The sequence below is a fragment of the Lipomyces tetrasporus genome (genome assembly GCF_029532465.1).
Source record: "Lipomyces tetrasporus strain NRRL Y-64009 chromosome Unknown POJ06scaffold_2, whole genome shotgun sequence".
NCBI classification, from domain to species: domain Eukaryota; kingdom Fungi; phylum Ascomycota; class Lipomycetes; order Lipomycetales; family Lipomycetaceae; genus Lipomyces; species Lipomyces tetrasporus.
This window is the reverse complement of record NW_026611597.1, coordinates 1272647-1287390: the sequence shown is the minus strand read 5'-3', so window position 1 is coordinate 1287390 and position 14744 is coordinate 1272647. Positions and strand designations below refer to the sequence as shown.

General features: G+C 47.9%; 5 protein-coding genes and 1 non-coding gene across 6 annotated transcripts; 4 read left to right on the top strand and 2 right to left on the bottom strand.

The window, feature by feature from the left end:
• Positions 1-531: 531 nt before the first annotated feature.
• POJ06DRAFT_246009 (galactosyl transferase GMA12/MNN10 family-domain-containing protein) lies at positions 532-2211 on the top strand. The gene has a single exon (XM_056186729.1). It carries the CDS (start codon positions 833-835, stop codon positions 1886-1888), a length of 1056 nt encoding a protein of 351 aa, XP_056046346.1. The 5' UTR covers positions 532-832; the 3' UTR covers positions 1889-2211.
• Positions 2212-2259: 48 nt separating this feature from the next.
• Positions 2260-5193, top strand: POJ06DRAFT_246006 (uncharacterized protein). Its single transcript, XM_056186728.1, has 4 exons — positions 2260-2586; positions 2642-2676; positions 2734-3010; positions 3061-5193. The coding sequence occupies exons 1-4, from the start codon at positions 2438-2440 to the stop codon at positions 4943-4945; spliced, it is 2346 nt and encodes a 781-aa protein (XP_056046345.1). The 5' UTR covers positions 2260-2437; the 3' UTR covers positions 4946-5193.
• POJ06DRAFT_273493 (Hsp70 protein-domain-containing protein) lies at positions 5194-8054 on the bottom strand. Its single transcript, XM_056189587.1, has 2 exons — positions 7628-8054; positions 5194-7543 (listed from the first exon to the last, which is right to left on the bottom strand). Exons 1-2 carry the CDS (start codon positions 7865-7867, stop codon positions 5306-5308), a joined length of 2478 nt encoding a protein of 825 aa, XP_056046344.1. The 5' UTR covers positions 7868-8054; the 3' UTR covers positions 5194-5305.
• A 1589-nt stretch (positions 8055-9643) lies between these two features.
• On the top strand, positions 9644-9714 carry POJ06DRAFT_t20. The gene has a single exon. It is a non-coding gene; the product is annotated as a tRNA-Gly (tRNA).
• Positions 9715-9780: 66 nt separating this feature from the next.
• POJ06DRAFT_58490 (armadillo-type protein) lies at positions 9781-13516 on the top strand. The gene is made up of 2 exons (XM_056191233.1): positions 9781-13172; positions 13226-13516. The coding sequence occupies exons 1-2, from the start codon at positions 10068-10070 to the stop codon at positions 13388-13390; spliced, it is 3270 nt and encodes a 1089-aa protein (XP_056046343.1). The 5' UTR covers positions 9781-10067; the 3' UTR covers positions 13391-13516.
• A 126-nt stretch (positions 13517-13642) lies between these two features.
• Positions 13643-14735, bottom strand: POJ06DRAFT_235837 (uncharacterized protein; the record flags this gene model as incomplete). The annotated part of the gene is made up of 2 exons (XM_056185857.1): positions 13643-14560; positions 14664-14735. The coding sequence occupies 2 exons, from the start codon at positions 14733-14735 to the stop codon at positions 13643-13645; spliced, it is 990 nt and encodes a 329-aa protein (XP_056046342.1).
• Positions 14736-14744: the final 9 nt, after the last annotated feature.

The following is a 14744-nucleotide window of genomic DNA, read 5'->3' as shown; positions in this document are numbered from 1 at the left end:
AGAAGACGAGGTCGCGGCCGGTCCAACCAGCAACGGCTCGTGTGGAGAAATGAAGCGTTTATTTAAGTCGGGCATATGTAGCATATTCCCAAAAGCGAGCGCATAGGGCCGTATGCGACGCAGCGACTGGCGGCAGATAAATCCCGGTGTATTTCGCATTCATCAAATGAACCAAAGTGTTTTGCACTTTCGCGATTAATCGCTACTTGATTTATGGTCCCACCGCGTTCGCCCACCGCCAAGCCACATGCTGGTTGCCCCTTCTCTCGGAATTAGTAGTTCTAGAAAATCTAGCATATTTACCGTACCGAGAAATGTCGCAAAGTTATCATAATTAGCGTTATTACGAAATACGGGCATGTCGTTAGCCTGTGAACTGGCTGAGGGCAGACCAGGGCAGGGGTCCACATGACCTGCGCCGAAAACAGCAACTGCCCAAAATTAGAGTTTCGCGATTCGTAGTCGCGAACCCAAAATAGAGAGATTCTCTCTACAGACGCTACGTGTGCAAACATGGGCCGCCATGTTCGGGGCGAATTGTCAAAGGCTTGATGGCTTGTCTGTATTCTTGCTCTTGACGTTTGTTTGCAACGATATCTCGACTGCAAGGTTTGAGGGTGAATTACTGTCTTTTGCAGTTTGGTTATAGGGTTCAAGTTCTTAGGTTCATACGTGCAGCAAATTCTGGTGGACAGGTATTGTTTGGTTGGCACTGTGGTTTACGTCCATTTGTCGAGCGGTTTTGCACGAGCGTGTCGGAATTATCAGTAATCCGTGACTACGGCGGTTCTATTCTCGAGCTCATGACATCTCTCGGCTGATCGGTATCTCAATGCATTTCTCAATACCGTCTCGGTCGGCGGACCAAACGACGCTGCCTGGCTCCCCTTCGTTCAAAGCGAAATCGCGCGCATCCTCACACCGAACGAGCTATGCGCCGTCAATCTTCGCCAGACTACGCTCACTAATCTTCCACCCGGCCCCGCCACCACATAGCTCTACCGCGTTCGAAAAGAAGCGGCGGCCGCGGCGACGCACAACCGTCTCTTTGCTCGTGATCGCATTCGTCGCCGCGGCGGCAGTGCTCCTCACGATACTGTACGTCGCCTTCGCCAACTTTGCGACAATGGATCCCACCGGGCCACACGTAGTGCTCGTGCTCGGGCTTGATAATACAAAGTACAAAGATGACTACCTCGCCAAGGTCGTCGAGAACAGACAGGAATACGCTGACGCACATGGGTACGGTCTGTACGTGCGATATGTCTCCGATTTCAAGAACCTCGTGCATGACGTCACGAAGCAAGGATGGCAGAAACTCCCGCTCATGCGCAGCGCGATGCACGAAAACCCTGGATCGACGTATTTCTGGTATTTGGACCAGAATGCGATTATCATGAACCCGAACTTGGATATCGAGTCACATATAACCGACGTGAAGAGGTTGAACAGTCTCGTGTTGCGGGACGTGCCTGTTGTGCCTCCGGATTCGACGATACGTACTTACAGGCACGTACCCGCTGATCGCATGAAATTTATCATCTCGCAGGACCACGAGGGTTTCCAGACCGGAAGCTTCATCCTTAAGAATGAAGAATATTCGCGATACGTACTGGACGCGTGGTTCGACAAATTATACCAGGAATACAAGTTCGAAAAGGACGAAAAGGGCGCACTCGAACATCTCGCACAGTGGCACCCGACCGTGCTCAGCAAAATGGCGGTTATTCCGCAGCGGATATTCAACGCTTATCCTAATGGTGTCGGAGAGGCAATGTATCAGGATGGAGATTTCGTAGCTAGTCTGGTCGGATGCGATACGCCTGAACGTAGTTGCGCGCGCGAGTTTGAAAGACTGTGGGACGATCGGGGGCGTGTTGTCAACTAAATATCCGAAACTTGATGCGGCGGGCGGACATAATATGTGAAAGGATTGTATAGAATGGTGTAGGAATATTAAATTAGTGTTTTGTGAACTAAGCCAAATGTCATCTTTGAGGTTAATTATAATATGGACGTCATCTTATGTCATATTTTGCTAATAATGATTCACTTTGTACACAGGGACTCGACAGTGCCTTTTTGATCCGCGAACATTCCAACGTAAATAATTTATGAGCGCAAATTAGATATAAATCGATTGCTCGAACAGAAATGTGAACTGCTGCATACAGCTTTATTCTAGCGTTGGTGGTGGTCAACATATATTTATTCATGGCATGTGCGATAAGAAATTTGCTTCACCGTACACTGCGGATGGGCCTAGGAGATTATCGCCGCACGCCTGACCACAGCGCGCCTTGACCCGACTTTGTGCGCAATCTCTCCACATCATCTTCCTCGCCATATCCGGGATCTGGCGACAAGTCTCAGGTCGCGAAGCGACATATTCCGTGTTGAGTTTTGACTGTCGCTGCTGATTACCGACCTACCTGCCATGCAAGCGGTGCTGCCGTCGAGTTCGGCAGCAACGAGGTCGGCCCGGAGATTGCAGGGTTCGCCAGTTGTCAGGAATAGTGAGCGAAATGCCGCTGTTCCTCCCGGGGTTGTTGCGCTGTTTCTAGTGCGGTTTGATGTCAAGCGCGGGTAAGGTCTCTTTTATGGGACGTTGGTGAATGGGATATTGACGTGGATTATTTAGATATGTGTTCGACTGGCAGAAGACGGCGTCTAGTGGTAGGTTCAGTACTGCCGAATATTTAGAAGAGTGTATAACATTAGCTGTGCGTGTAGGTATAAATCTCGACATGGTCGAGTTCAAAGCTTTCCCGTCTGGTCTTCACCATTCGAAACAAGATGTAATTTACTTCACCCACGGCGAAATTTATTCCGGCGTCAGTGTCTACCAGCAACTCGAGACTGACGACCCATTTGAGCGATTTTCGAGAATGTACTCGATTGGAGTGTTAGTTCCTGGCGGGACAATACGGAAAGCGAGGCCTGCTCACGGTGTTGCGGGACGATTGGGCCGCAGCTGGGGCCACGTTGAGGGACTGAAGTCACTATTGAGGTATACTATGAAGCAAATACTAGCGTCTTCGGAGTGGCTGATTGTTATAGTGAATACACACGGAATCCGAATGACTATGGACCTCTAGAGACGTATTACAGCCTGTACGGTATGTCTGCCGCTTCGGCTTCGCCATCAACAACCGCGTCGACTTCATCAATGCCGGCAGAAACAGCGCTCTACAATCCTCCACGTCGCCCATTCGAACTAAGCACATCAAAACTGAAAGGCTATGTTGCAGCTTCAAGCTCCGACAACGACGCGGACTCACTTGCGCCGTCGAACGTAATCAATTCACCGCCTATCCTCCCCAAGTCCCATCCAGCACATTCATTACCCTCGTTCCTCGACACATTCGGCCCCCTCGTGTTCAAGGTCTGGAAGGCGGCGCTTGCTCGCGAGCGCATATTGGTTGTAGGAGACGTGCCGATCGAACAGGGCTGTCATTATGTGTACGACATCGCCCTCCTCGCCAATATCCCGAATTCGATTGCGGAGTTACTCCCGATACCGGCGTACCGGATTCGTCCGCTGTATGCAATCGGGCTATACGACCTTGAATATATAAAATCACTGTCATCACTTCCGCCGGCAGAAGAAGCACGGCAGAAGAAACATAGTCCTTTTTATGGATGGATCGCGTACACAACGGATAAGATCCTACAAGACAAAAGAGATCTATACGACGTGGTGATAAAGTTGCCGCCGCTATCAACATCAATGCATGCCACTGGATCTGCTGCATCCGCGATTGTGCCGTCCCAGCCTGGATCTCCACAGTCGTCCGGCCATTCGGCGTTATATTTCCCAATTAATGAGACCTCAGGGCGGATATTATATCCCGTGATCTATTACAATCACTCGCCAAAAACTCATTTGAAAGCATCGATTCGGGATATGCGGCGATTTCAGTCGTTGGAAGCACAGATTGGATATTCCATTGATCCGCGCCACCGATGGTACAGACAATACTACGACCACGCAGAAGCAGAGGAACAAGCGAACGCTCTTGAGCGGCGGAGAACCTCCAGCTCAGGCTCATCAAGCGGATTCTCTGCAGGTCGAGTGCCGCCGTCGGGCGAAACAATGGCATTGCTCGCAGCATCCCAGGAAATGACGGCTGCGGCCGATGAAGACGAGATTTATAATGACGACCCCGAACTCTTCTTTTCTACCAAGACGGACTTGCAGACTGAGCAGCCGTCATGGAAGCAGCTTACCTGGCTTGGCTTTTTATGGTGGGCGTCGGCTGGTGAAGAAGCACGAATAGACGAGGAAGAAATTGTGGATGCGATGGTCAGGAAAGGTCTAGAAAATAACGACACTACTACGTCGCTCGACCATGTTGCTGCTGTTGAACGGGATACGCGGCCGTTACTCCTTGATGACTCAATTTCGGCATCGTCCTCAGTGGCGGCCACACCAATGCCGGTGTCAAACGAGGACGAGAGCCTAATGTACATATCGCCATTCCAGGATCTGGCTCAGCTCGACGACGCGCTACTGAAAAGGGCGACCGCGTCACGAAAGGCGCATGTCTCAGAGGGTGAAGAATCAGAGGATGAAATAGCGAACGCGGCAATGGCAGTCGCAGTTGCCGAGTCGTCCAAGCAAGTCGCCATAATTGCATTTTTCCACCGATTCACGGCGCGAATATTCTCCGAATTGGCGAGATTGATTCAAGAGCAGAATCTTGTCATTCAAAAAGTCGAGCCGCGGCGGCACAAGCGCAACGGCGGCTCGCATGATGACGCCGTGCTAGATGCGCGTCAGACATTGTGGATTTCGAAAGTGGATATGTTGGCTATGGGACTAGATCCTTGGAGTGAGAGCGATTCGAGGTTTGTGAGCACGATTGTCGAGAGGTGGTGGGGTGGGCAGATTGAAACCAGACGAGATAATGAGTTTTTGAATTCAGTCACGTGTTGCTGTTGAATTTGTTCATTTGGCTTACTAGTTTGGATGATAAAAGGGGGATTATGAAAATGCTAGTTGGGTTTGGTGTGTGTATATTATAGCCATTGCGGGGTAGTTCTGCTGTGTGTTTGCCATTCATTTGCTTCGCATCATTTTTGGTGTCTTTGGGGATGACCATTTTACTCTCTCGCTTCCGCGTTTTGTATCCAGTTGACTTTGATTGTCGTACTTGTGTATGCGTTCTAATGTTTTATCGATCAAGGGATTGACTATCAATATTTCTATTGTTTACAAACATTTCTTCGCAATATCTTATCCGTCAAACAAAACTATCTACACAATCCAGGGACGGGTCCTCTGTCTATCCTTTACAGCCATCTATAACTCATCATGTTGAAGATCTGCAGTTTCTTCCGGCTCTGTTTCTACTGTGGAACTCTGTTCGAACGACACGGTCTCTGTATTCGGCATCAGTGTCGTGGTCGCAGTGGCAACAGTGGCCGACGTGCTAGTTTCCGCTGCCGTCTCCTCCTCTTCGTCATCTGGGATTACAAGTTCTTCGACACCATCTACCTCAGCGGAGACTTCTGCAGCAGCAGCCGACGCACTTGCACGCAACTCCGCCTCTATACTGGCCAACTTTTCCTTTTCTCGCTGAAATACGATCATCTCAAACTCCTTCAACTCCTTCATCTTCTCCTTCAATTTATCTAAAATCATACTCTCACCCTCGCCATACAACCACTCCAGCGCGCTCTCGGCCTTGTTCAGAAATGTCTGGCGTTCCTCCTCGCTCAAATGCTCCAAAAATCGCTGATGCTCATACTCGATCCACTCGCGTATTCTGTACGAATAAGACTCAACATCATTGCGGACTGCGTCTCGAGCGTGTCTGTCGCTGTCCAGCTTGTCGAACGCACGAAGTCGGGCTTGTGATGAGGCCTTGGTGGCACGACCCATATTGCGAGGCCCACTATAGAAGATCTTGTACTTCATGGGTTGCTTAACAAGTCGGGGTTTCGGCCGGGACGTTGCCTTGCTCTTCTCGCTGGTAGCCGTCGGGGTTGTGGTCGTGGATTCCGAGTCCGTAGGAGCCTCCGCTGCAGCGGTAGTCTCGCTTGCAGTTGTTGATTCTTCTGAAGACGATGATTTCTCGCCCTTGAAAAAGTTGAATACTTTTTGCCTGAAATCTTCACCTTCAGAGTCGTCGCTTTCGGCAGGACGCGTAACATTACACTGCAACGATATACCGTGTACCTCGAACACTCTGCTCACCGTTAATTCGGCATCAATTACAGGAATCAACTCCGAGCAATTGTTTGCTAGAAGAAGTTTCTTCTTAGCTTCTTGAATGCCATGAAGGCCATACGTGAACAATGGCCGTCCACCTTCTCGGAACTCCAATGTGGCTTCTTCGACGTCCTCAGATATCTGCAGCTCGATAAGTGATCGATTGCCAACTACTAAAGAACCTTCGGGGAACAAAATCTGGGCTCCAACAGGTCGACCGTCAGAATCCGAAATAACAACGTCGTATTCCCAAATTGTAGGATCCAGAACATTAATTTCCTTGGTCTTAAACTGCTTGGATACACTCACACCCCTGAATGTCGCTCCCATCACTGCGGCCTCGTCGGCGTTGACGTTTTTCGAGACCTTAGATGCATCGCCCTTCAGAACGTCATTGACTAAAACTTGCTGAAAAATAGGAACACGGGTAGTGCCTCCCATCAAAATAACTGATTGAACATCCAAAATGTCCAACTTCGCTGCTTTCAATGCATCCTCGAACGGTTTGCTAATACGCGGCAAAATGTCATGGATCGCCTCTTCGAATTCGGTTCGACTGACCATGGTACGAAAATCAATGTCTCCGTGCAAGCTTTCAACTGACACTCTGACTTCGCTGTTGGCGCTCAAGATCGTCTTGACGCGCTCGGCTTCTTTGTGCAACCTGACGAGGGCGCGGGGGCTGGACAGAATTCCATCGCCATGCGCCTCAATAAAGCGCGCCAGTAGAATCTCGAAGATCCGCTGATCTAGAAGATTGCCTCCAAGTGTATGATCGAAGCCGACACCTTCAACGGTAATACTGAGAGCAGTTTTGCCAAATCGTAAGCCCCCGTCTTGAATTTCTTGGAAGGAAATAAGTGTCGCCGATGTTGACCCAGCTCCCATGTCAAGAACAAAGTGATATTGCTTTTCGTTGCCGAACGACCTTGACGATGCGTAATTGATAGCTGTAGCCACTCCATCAGGAACCAATGCAGTCACACGCAAACCCGCAATTTCAGCAGCGTCGATAATCGCCTTCCGCTGTACTGAGTCAAAATACGGCGGAACAGTGATGGCGACGTCATAGATCCTCGAAGTTGCAGATGACTTAGGTAGCATTTCCTCAGCAAGATTCTTGATATTTGAGAGCGACATAGCGAGAACCTCTTCGACAGGGAATGACGAGTCGGGCGTCTTAAATGCGACCGTAGATCTATTACCCGACGGGATTAGCTCCATTCCCGGATGTTGTGCAAGATACATTTCGGCCTCCGATGACGAGACCGACCGTCCCAGTAGGGGCTTGAAATGTAAAAATGCGGTGGAGGGTGATCGTGGCGCCTATTATTATTAGCTTGCGAATCATTCGTCGCTCATAAGCGTATCCCTCAAGAATCACAAAGAAAATTGTAACCGAGTACGTACAATTCCAGCCGCGCTGCTACCATACAACCGTTCTTCTCCCTTGAATGCAATTCCAGACACATCTTTCCGCTTGGAGTCCGCGGTAAGAACGATCTCGAATGGAACACCTGGCGAGACAAGAGCAGCCTTTGTATTGGACTGACCAAAGTCAATTCCTAAAATCGCAGCCAGTGCCGGTGCCGGTATTAATACAAGGGTAACTAAAATGGTGAGAAGCAAGAGTGGTGGTAGTCGGATCATTGTCGCTGATAGTATTGTTTCACCCCTGTATCGTCTAATTGCCTCGAGACTTTTTGTGAAATTCAATTTAAGAAACTAAAATTATCTGATCTGCCTACTATAATGCAGAGCTGGAATGTCGTAGGAAGTCCTCTCAGAGATCGATTGTTACAAACCAATAATTGATATCAGTTGTCGGACTCCCACCCAGCTAAATGCTACGTGTGCAAAACATTTAGAGTTGCCCCTGATTTTTGCTGTACCTTTGAATCGATTCTTACCCTATCAGTTTTGCATTGAATCCTGCCCTATTTGACCAATTGCCCCAAAAAATATAGGTTAAACTTATTGTACATTCGTATTGAATTACTTATGTAAGCCTAATTTTTTGGATCAAAACTCATAATCTTGCATGCTAATTACAACCACTCGAAACAAAGTTATGACGAGACCATATAAAAACGTAAGACAAAATCATTCTAAAACTATACACAAGAAAAGAAACAGGTGTGAATTGCAATTTAATCCACTTATCACCACACACACACACACACACCAAAACCTGCTGATCAGTTAACTTACCATATTCAGTTTCGAGAATTTTCTGCAGATCGGCACGAAACTGACGTATCGAGGACAGCTGAAAGGATCACGGTTTCAAATAGAGGATGACGAGCTTCGTCAGAAGGAGAGCATGGTGACAGCTCAGCGCTAGATGGAGGAGAGTTGAGTGTTCGAACCGTTTCGGCCGCCACACGTCATCAGGATTTCGGGCCGTTTCTAGGCTCGCCTATATCACGTTGTTCGACCATCCTTGCTAAATCGTTCCGGAAGTCCTCGAACGTCGCATAGTACTGACATTTTTCAAGAGCTGCATCGCGTCGGTAGCTTTCGCTGCCAGAACGGTTGGTCCTGTCGGGTTGGATGCATTGCGCAGCCGTTCTGCATCGGAGTTCTCAGTAGAAGCCAGTTACATAACTAACAAAACAAAATGTCAATCCTATCTAGTTCAATTACAAATAAAATCTAGTCGTCGAGAACCAGTACTGTGGCTTCGATCTCATCCTGTGAATAATTCTCCACCTCATCAACTCCACAAGCCCAGCGCCAGCTCTTGAGAGTTGACACATTAGGGAGGTTCACGTAACGTCAACACGTCAACAGTTTACAAACTGGAGCCCCAACCCTTGCAGAATTCCCCTAACCCCACGAAATTTGGTGAAACCCACTTTTTCCAATTTTCAACAAGTTTTTCTGCTAAGAGCTAAACCATACATGTCTAAGGGAATCTAACACATAAAGTAAACAAAGCGATTCCGCATGTGGTTAGCGTAGTGCGTTTTTGTCACGTTCTACTTCATCATAGGGAGCACGTGACGGTTGAAAAGTTAACACTCGTCAACTGTTAAATTAACAGTCCGGGTAATAAAATTTGTCAACGGTTGACGAGATAACGTTACGTGAAACTCCCTATTGATGCCTCGATGGGTTCTCTCCAAGGCGAGTTCCCTTAGTGCTGAAAAACGATAACTCTTAATGTAACCCTACCCCTTGATTGCTCCTATATAAAACTCTCCATAAGCTACATAATAAGTTATAGCAAATAGTTATATAAAGCAACTTTACGGTACTACAATAAAAGAGTTTTATTCTTACACATCTCATATATGTAAAATATGGCACAGAAATTTGTGAGGTTTCTATCAACAATACTTTGATCAATATTCGGCTACAGTGAACCCTAACCCTGAATCTGTGACTAGGGGTCAAATGTTTAATGTTGTTATATCAATAAGAGCGTTAGTGGTTTAGCGGTAAAATTCGTCGTTGCCATCGACGAGCCCCCGGTTCGACTCCGGGCTGACGCAACTAATACCGATTTGGTAGGGATTTCTTTTTTCAGAGTCACGGACGCGTCAAAACAAGGGGTTGTTCGTCTTTGAAACTACTGTATTTTGGGTCTAGTAGCTATTGCTTAATTTTTTTTTGGCCTTGTATAAAGAAATAGTATATATAGTATTATTTATACTTCATAACTAAAGCATGGTTGGCGGACAGTATGTTTCTTGATTGCGTTGGCTGATTTATAGCCGTTGGAACCAACCTTTTGCCTCTTGAGAGCCTGGTAGTATAACTACCGGATTGGTATTAACAGCAGCGGGCATACAATAACAATTATACCATTAGGACTACAGCGGATATTCCCATTTACTAAAAGGCGATGTTAGCTCCTGATAGCGACCTCGACGACTGTCCAAATCTTGAAAAGTCAGCGCCGACACTTCTACGCGACTTCTCATCTCAATTGAACCGCGCGATCGCATTGGGGGACGACTCGTTGTCGGATCCTGACGTTACATCAATCATATTTCAGATAGAGCCATTCCAGCATTCACCCCAGCTAATCGACCCAATACTTGAAGACACAGTCAGATCTGTTTGCCGTGCATTTTTGGCTACGAGAAAGCGATGGCAGTGCCGAGTTTTGTACGTCCTAGTTAAGATCAGGGGTGCCAAAACTGTGAGCAGATTATTCCCCAATGATGTCGCACTACTGGAACGAATATTGCGTGAAATTGAGGACAGCGAGGGCGAGAATGGACAATGGGAAGACAGATATGTTCTGTTAATCTGGTTGTCGGTGTTAGTGCTTACACCGTTCAATTTGTCAAGTATTAGGACTGACCTGGCTGATTGGATGTATGGGCTCACTCGCAAGTACATGTGTGCACCTGGCAGAGAACGAGAAGCTGCGGCAAGTGTTTTGGCAAGGTTTTTGTTACGAGCTGATACGCTATCGGTATATCTCCCGAAATATATTGAGGACGCGAATACTACATCTACATCCAGTGTTTTTGCGATATTAGGAACGATTGCCACGATTGCTGCGCTGTTCACGCTAGGTTCGCCCCGTGACCTTGAGCCATTTCTGCCCCAGATAGCGGGAGTTCTGGCATCCGTGAATTCTTCTCCGAATGCTAGTACGAATGCACACCTGCGAAAGCTGCTCTGCAAGTCCACTTATAGACTTGCGTTGTGTACTCTCGCACTATCTTCTAGCGAAGTACCCGAGTCCGTCGAAACCTGTATAGGTGAGCTGATGACAACAGCACTGGCCGACAAAGACACGTTGGTGCGTTATACCGCTTCAAAGGCATTCTCACGCGTCACTCAAGCGCTCATCAAGGTTGACACAGAGAATGTCTTCGTTCCCGAAATTATTGATAATCTTTTCGCTTCATCATTTCCCGAATATGCCACAGGTGACAGCAAGATTGCGGACAGATGGCATGGCGGTTTACTTGCTCTCGCAGAGCTTCTCCGACGACATGTATTGGCCCTTCCTGAGTATGCAGTGAAGTTGCTCAAGGTCACTCGTAGAGGTCTACGATTTGAGATCCACAAGAGCACTCACGCTATCGGTGCCAACGTTCGCGATGCCGCATGCTATGTTGCGTGGTCTTTGTTTCGGCACTATCGGAGCTTATGCAATGGAGATTCCGCAACGATGCGGCTTGTTCAAGACACACTCTCGGAGCTAACGCTGGTGGCCTGTTTTGACAGAGAAGTCAATAGTCGTCGAGCGGCGGCAGCAGCAGTACAGGAATGTATTGGTCGTCATTCAGAAGCCGTCAAGGATCTTGAAACAGGCATTGCTCTTGTACAAAGTCTAGATTTTTTTTCCATTGGAAACCGGACACACGCTTATCTGGAGGCATCGAGACGGACGTTCAAGCTCGAAGTTGCAAAGGGTATGGCAGACTTTTTAATTGAGAGAGTAATTTGCAGTTGGGACATCGATATTCGGAGGTTGGGAGGCAAGGCACTAGCTTTACTAGCGTGTGATGAAGAAAAATATGGAGAGTATGGGCTGCAGCTGCTGGATCTCGCGGAGAAATTACCAGCTGGAAAGACCTTAGATGAGAAACATGGATATCTCTACGCGTTAGGAGAAGTTCTAGATATCGTACCATGCAACGATCCGGCCATATCGACTCTACTTCGACGATTGCATGATATATTCAACGGCATGCAATTTCCCACCCACCAGGAGCTCATACTCTACGATGCTGCTCTGCGCGTTATAGGCCCTGCAGCATCACTGTTTGGCATCAACGGTCTCGATATTCCGCAAACGTATATGAAAATCTTAACGGATGCTCTCTCACGCACTGGTGAAGATTCATTTACAATGGCCCTACAAACTTCATGCTGTTTAGCCGCATCGAAATTACCGAAAGGGTTGGTCGATCCTCACGCATGGATTGACTCTGGCAAGGCTGGCAGATCTGGCTTTGTTCTCGCTCTTGGAAGTCTTCGACCACGGGTGAATGTCTCAGTTGTCAAGGCTATCTGCGAGCTCGCGTCCACAACACAGAAAGAATACGATATCTCACTTCGCCTTGCCAGTGTCGGCGCACTTGATGCCCTCTTATCGTCGGACGGAGACGGAATCTCAGATACCACCCTTGATAAACCGCAGATCTTGGAAGCACTGGCATATGGTCTCCAAGACTACACAATCCTTCCATCGCGCGGTGACATTGGCTCTCATCTTCGACTGGCATCGATAAACGCCGTAACATCTCACGCGCCGAAGCTCCTTCCCTCATGTGAATCTTCAAATGAAAACATCATACTAACAAATTTGGTCCGCATGTCGTTGGAAAAGATGGATAAGTTACGTCTCGAATCGCTAAGGTCATTACGCGTGATTGTCCCCTTGCTCTCTATCGACACCGCCGAAATCCAACAAATTATCGCGGCCTCGGAATCCACCAACGACGATATCCCTACATATAGCCACGGAAGATACTTCGCCCGTATGATCCATCTCTGTGGCAATACAAATACATCTTCTTCTCGATCGGCGGTTTTGGGATTGGCGGCTTGCGTTGGTGGTGGAACTGGCGAAAGTGTTGTGCGCGCTGCTCGGGATGCAGTTATGAATTTCTTAGCGTCTAGCGAGACGGCGGAGGTGGGTCGATTCGTGGCCGCGGCAGTCGAATTGTTTGTCGAAAAGACGGAACCTGTACTCAGTACTGCACATCCCACACCGCCAAAACGAGATTTCGAGGTCGCGGAATTGCTTGGTTTGTTGTTTGAATCGAATGTACTTGCGGAGGAGACGCCCTCCTTGTATGTTCAGATATATAACAAAGCTACGAGGCTATATACTCTTGCGGTGAAGACAAATAGTGCGCAGAGAGTTGGTGTTGCGATTGGTCTATTTACTGGGATATTTTCTGCTGTTAATGCTAGCGAAAAAGTCAAAGAGGCTGCCGGCAGGAAAGTGGTTGGTGTGCTTGTTGGTGATATGAGGGTGGTGAGTTTGTGAAAGTCTCAGGGAAGGGATGAACTGCTAACTAGTAAACATAGGCCCGACAAGCTGCTTCAGATGCATTGTTCCTTCTAGCGAGCGAGAATGGTGCAGAAGAAATCGAAGAGATATTGGGTGAAGTAGAGTGGGCTACATGTAGTGACAAGGAGACACTTAAAAATGCTGAGAAGCGAATTTGTGAATCACTGCTCAGGACTGCTTAAAATGCAGAGAATTAGTATTACATTCACATATATGATGTTTGTAAGATATCAAGACATAGTGAAGCATTGTGCAAATGGCGATCAGCTTCTCTCTTAACCATTCGCATTCTCATTGTCAGGTTGGAATTAGCCCAAACTGAGCTCAAAATTTGCATTGCATTATGCACTTATGCACTCGCTGATAAGTTTATTTGCTATATACTACCACCCGACTTAATTCTTGTAGTTTCTATGTACGCAAGCTTTAGCTATTTATCGGACTTCAGCGCTCACCAATGATGGAGCAAGGACAACCTTGCCCACCTTGTTAATCAGCAATCTCGAGCCCTGTTCAGTCTTGAATACAACCTCTAGTTTCTCATTCGTCGTGAAATTAGGCTGCAAGGTTTCGAAGATCTTCTTCTTCGGATTCAACTGTGGCTCCGGAGTTCCGTCGAATCCCTCAAAAAAAACTTTGTCTCCTGCCTTTGAACCGTCAGGCGGGATAACAAGCTCAACCTTCTCTTCATTCGCCGCGCAGAGAACCATAGCCTCAGACCTAATTCCTCGCATTGTGACGGGCTTCAAGTTTGCAACGACAACAACGTAGCGCTGCTGCATTTCGTCGAGCGGGATATGCTTCACGAGGCCACTGCACACAGTTCGCGGGCCGGTGGAATCGCCCATTTCGATCGTCGATACGTACAGCGCGTCCGCATCGGGGTGCTTTACGGCCTTCTGAATGAATCCAACACGCAGGTCGACGAGCGCAGGGGTGATTGGGGCAGCCTCCTTCTTCGCAGGCTGCGGCTTCGGGCCCTTTTCTTTCTTTGTCTTCTTCTCTTTGTTGCCGAGCGCAGCGGTACTGATAAACGCCGATTCATCTGGCTTTTGGGCCCGTAAAATTTCGGACTTCTGAATGCGGTCGGCCCAGAGAATGATATTAGCGTTGGACTTGTACTCTTCAGAAGACCAATTCTCGGCAACAGGCTGGCGCACGCGAGCATAGATGATTAAATCGGCAAGTGAGGGCTTGTCGGTGCCGAGGATGAACTTTTTTCCACCTAATGCAGCGTTGAGCTCGGAAGCTGACGAAGGAAAGTTCTCCGAGAGAGCGAGAACCTCGGTCTGCTTGGCTTCTTGCTCTGAAGTGAGAATTGGGAGTTCTTTCTGAATCGCAGCAGCTACTCTCTAGGACGTATTAGTCGTAATTCACGGCCACCAAAACAACAAATTGACAGTCAAATGATTTTACTGTGAAATTCAATCTAGAAATTTGGAATAGAACACATACATCTGGGTCGGCATTTAACAACATCGCAGACGCGAAAGTCTTGGAGAGCAAATTCAGCGCTGCGTCCGACATGGTCGAATT

What these genes read in the sequence shown, in the direction of transcription:
- POJ06DRAFT_246009 (XM_056186729.1), top strand. Translation starts at nt 833, where the DNA reads ATGCATTTCTCAATACCGTCTCGGTCGGCGGACCAAACGACGCTGCCT.
- POJ06DRAFT_246006 (XM_056186728.1), top strand. Translation starts at nt 2,438, where the DNA reads ATGCAAGCGGTGCTGCCGTCGAGTTCGGCAGCAACGAGGTCGGCCCGG. An exon ending in CGGTTTGATGTCAAGCGCGG is followed by an intron (nt 2,587 to 2,641) that starts GTAAGGTCTCTT and finishes TGGATTATTTAG; the next exon opens with ATATGTGTTCGACTGGCAGA. An exon ending in GGACTGAAGTCACTATTGAG is followed by an intron (nt 3,011 to 3,060) that starts GTATACTATGAA and finishes TGATTGTTATAG; the next exon opens with TGAATACACACGGAATCCGA.
- POJ06DRAFT_273493 (XM_056189587.1), bottom strand. Translation starts at nt 7,867, where the DNA reads ATGATCCGACTACCACCACTCTTGCTTCTCACCATTTTAGTTACCCTT. An exon ending in GTAGCAGCGCGGCTGGAATT is followed by an intron (nt 7,544 to 7,627) that starts GTACGTACTCGG and finishes TAATAATAATAG; the next exon opens with GCGCCACGATCACCCTCCAC.
- POJ06DRAFT_58490 (XM_056191233.1), top strand. Translation starts at nt 10,068, where the DNA reads ATGTTAGCTCCTGATAGCGACCTCGACGACTGTCCAAATCTTGAAAAG. An exon ending in TTGTTGGTGATATGAGGGTG is followed by an intron (nt 13,173 to 13,225) that starts GTGAGTTTGTGA and finishes TAGTAAACATAG; the next exon opens with GCCCGACAAGCTGCTTCAGA.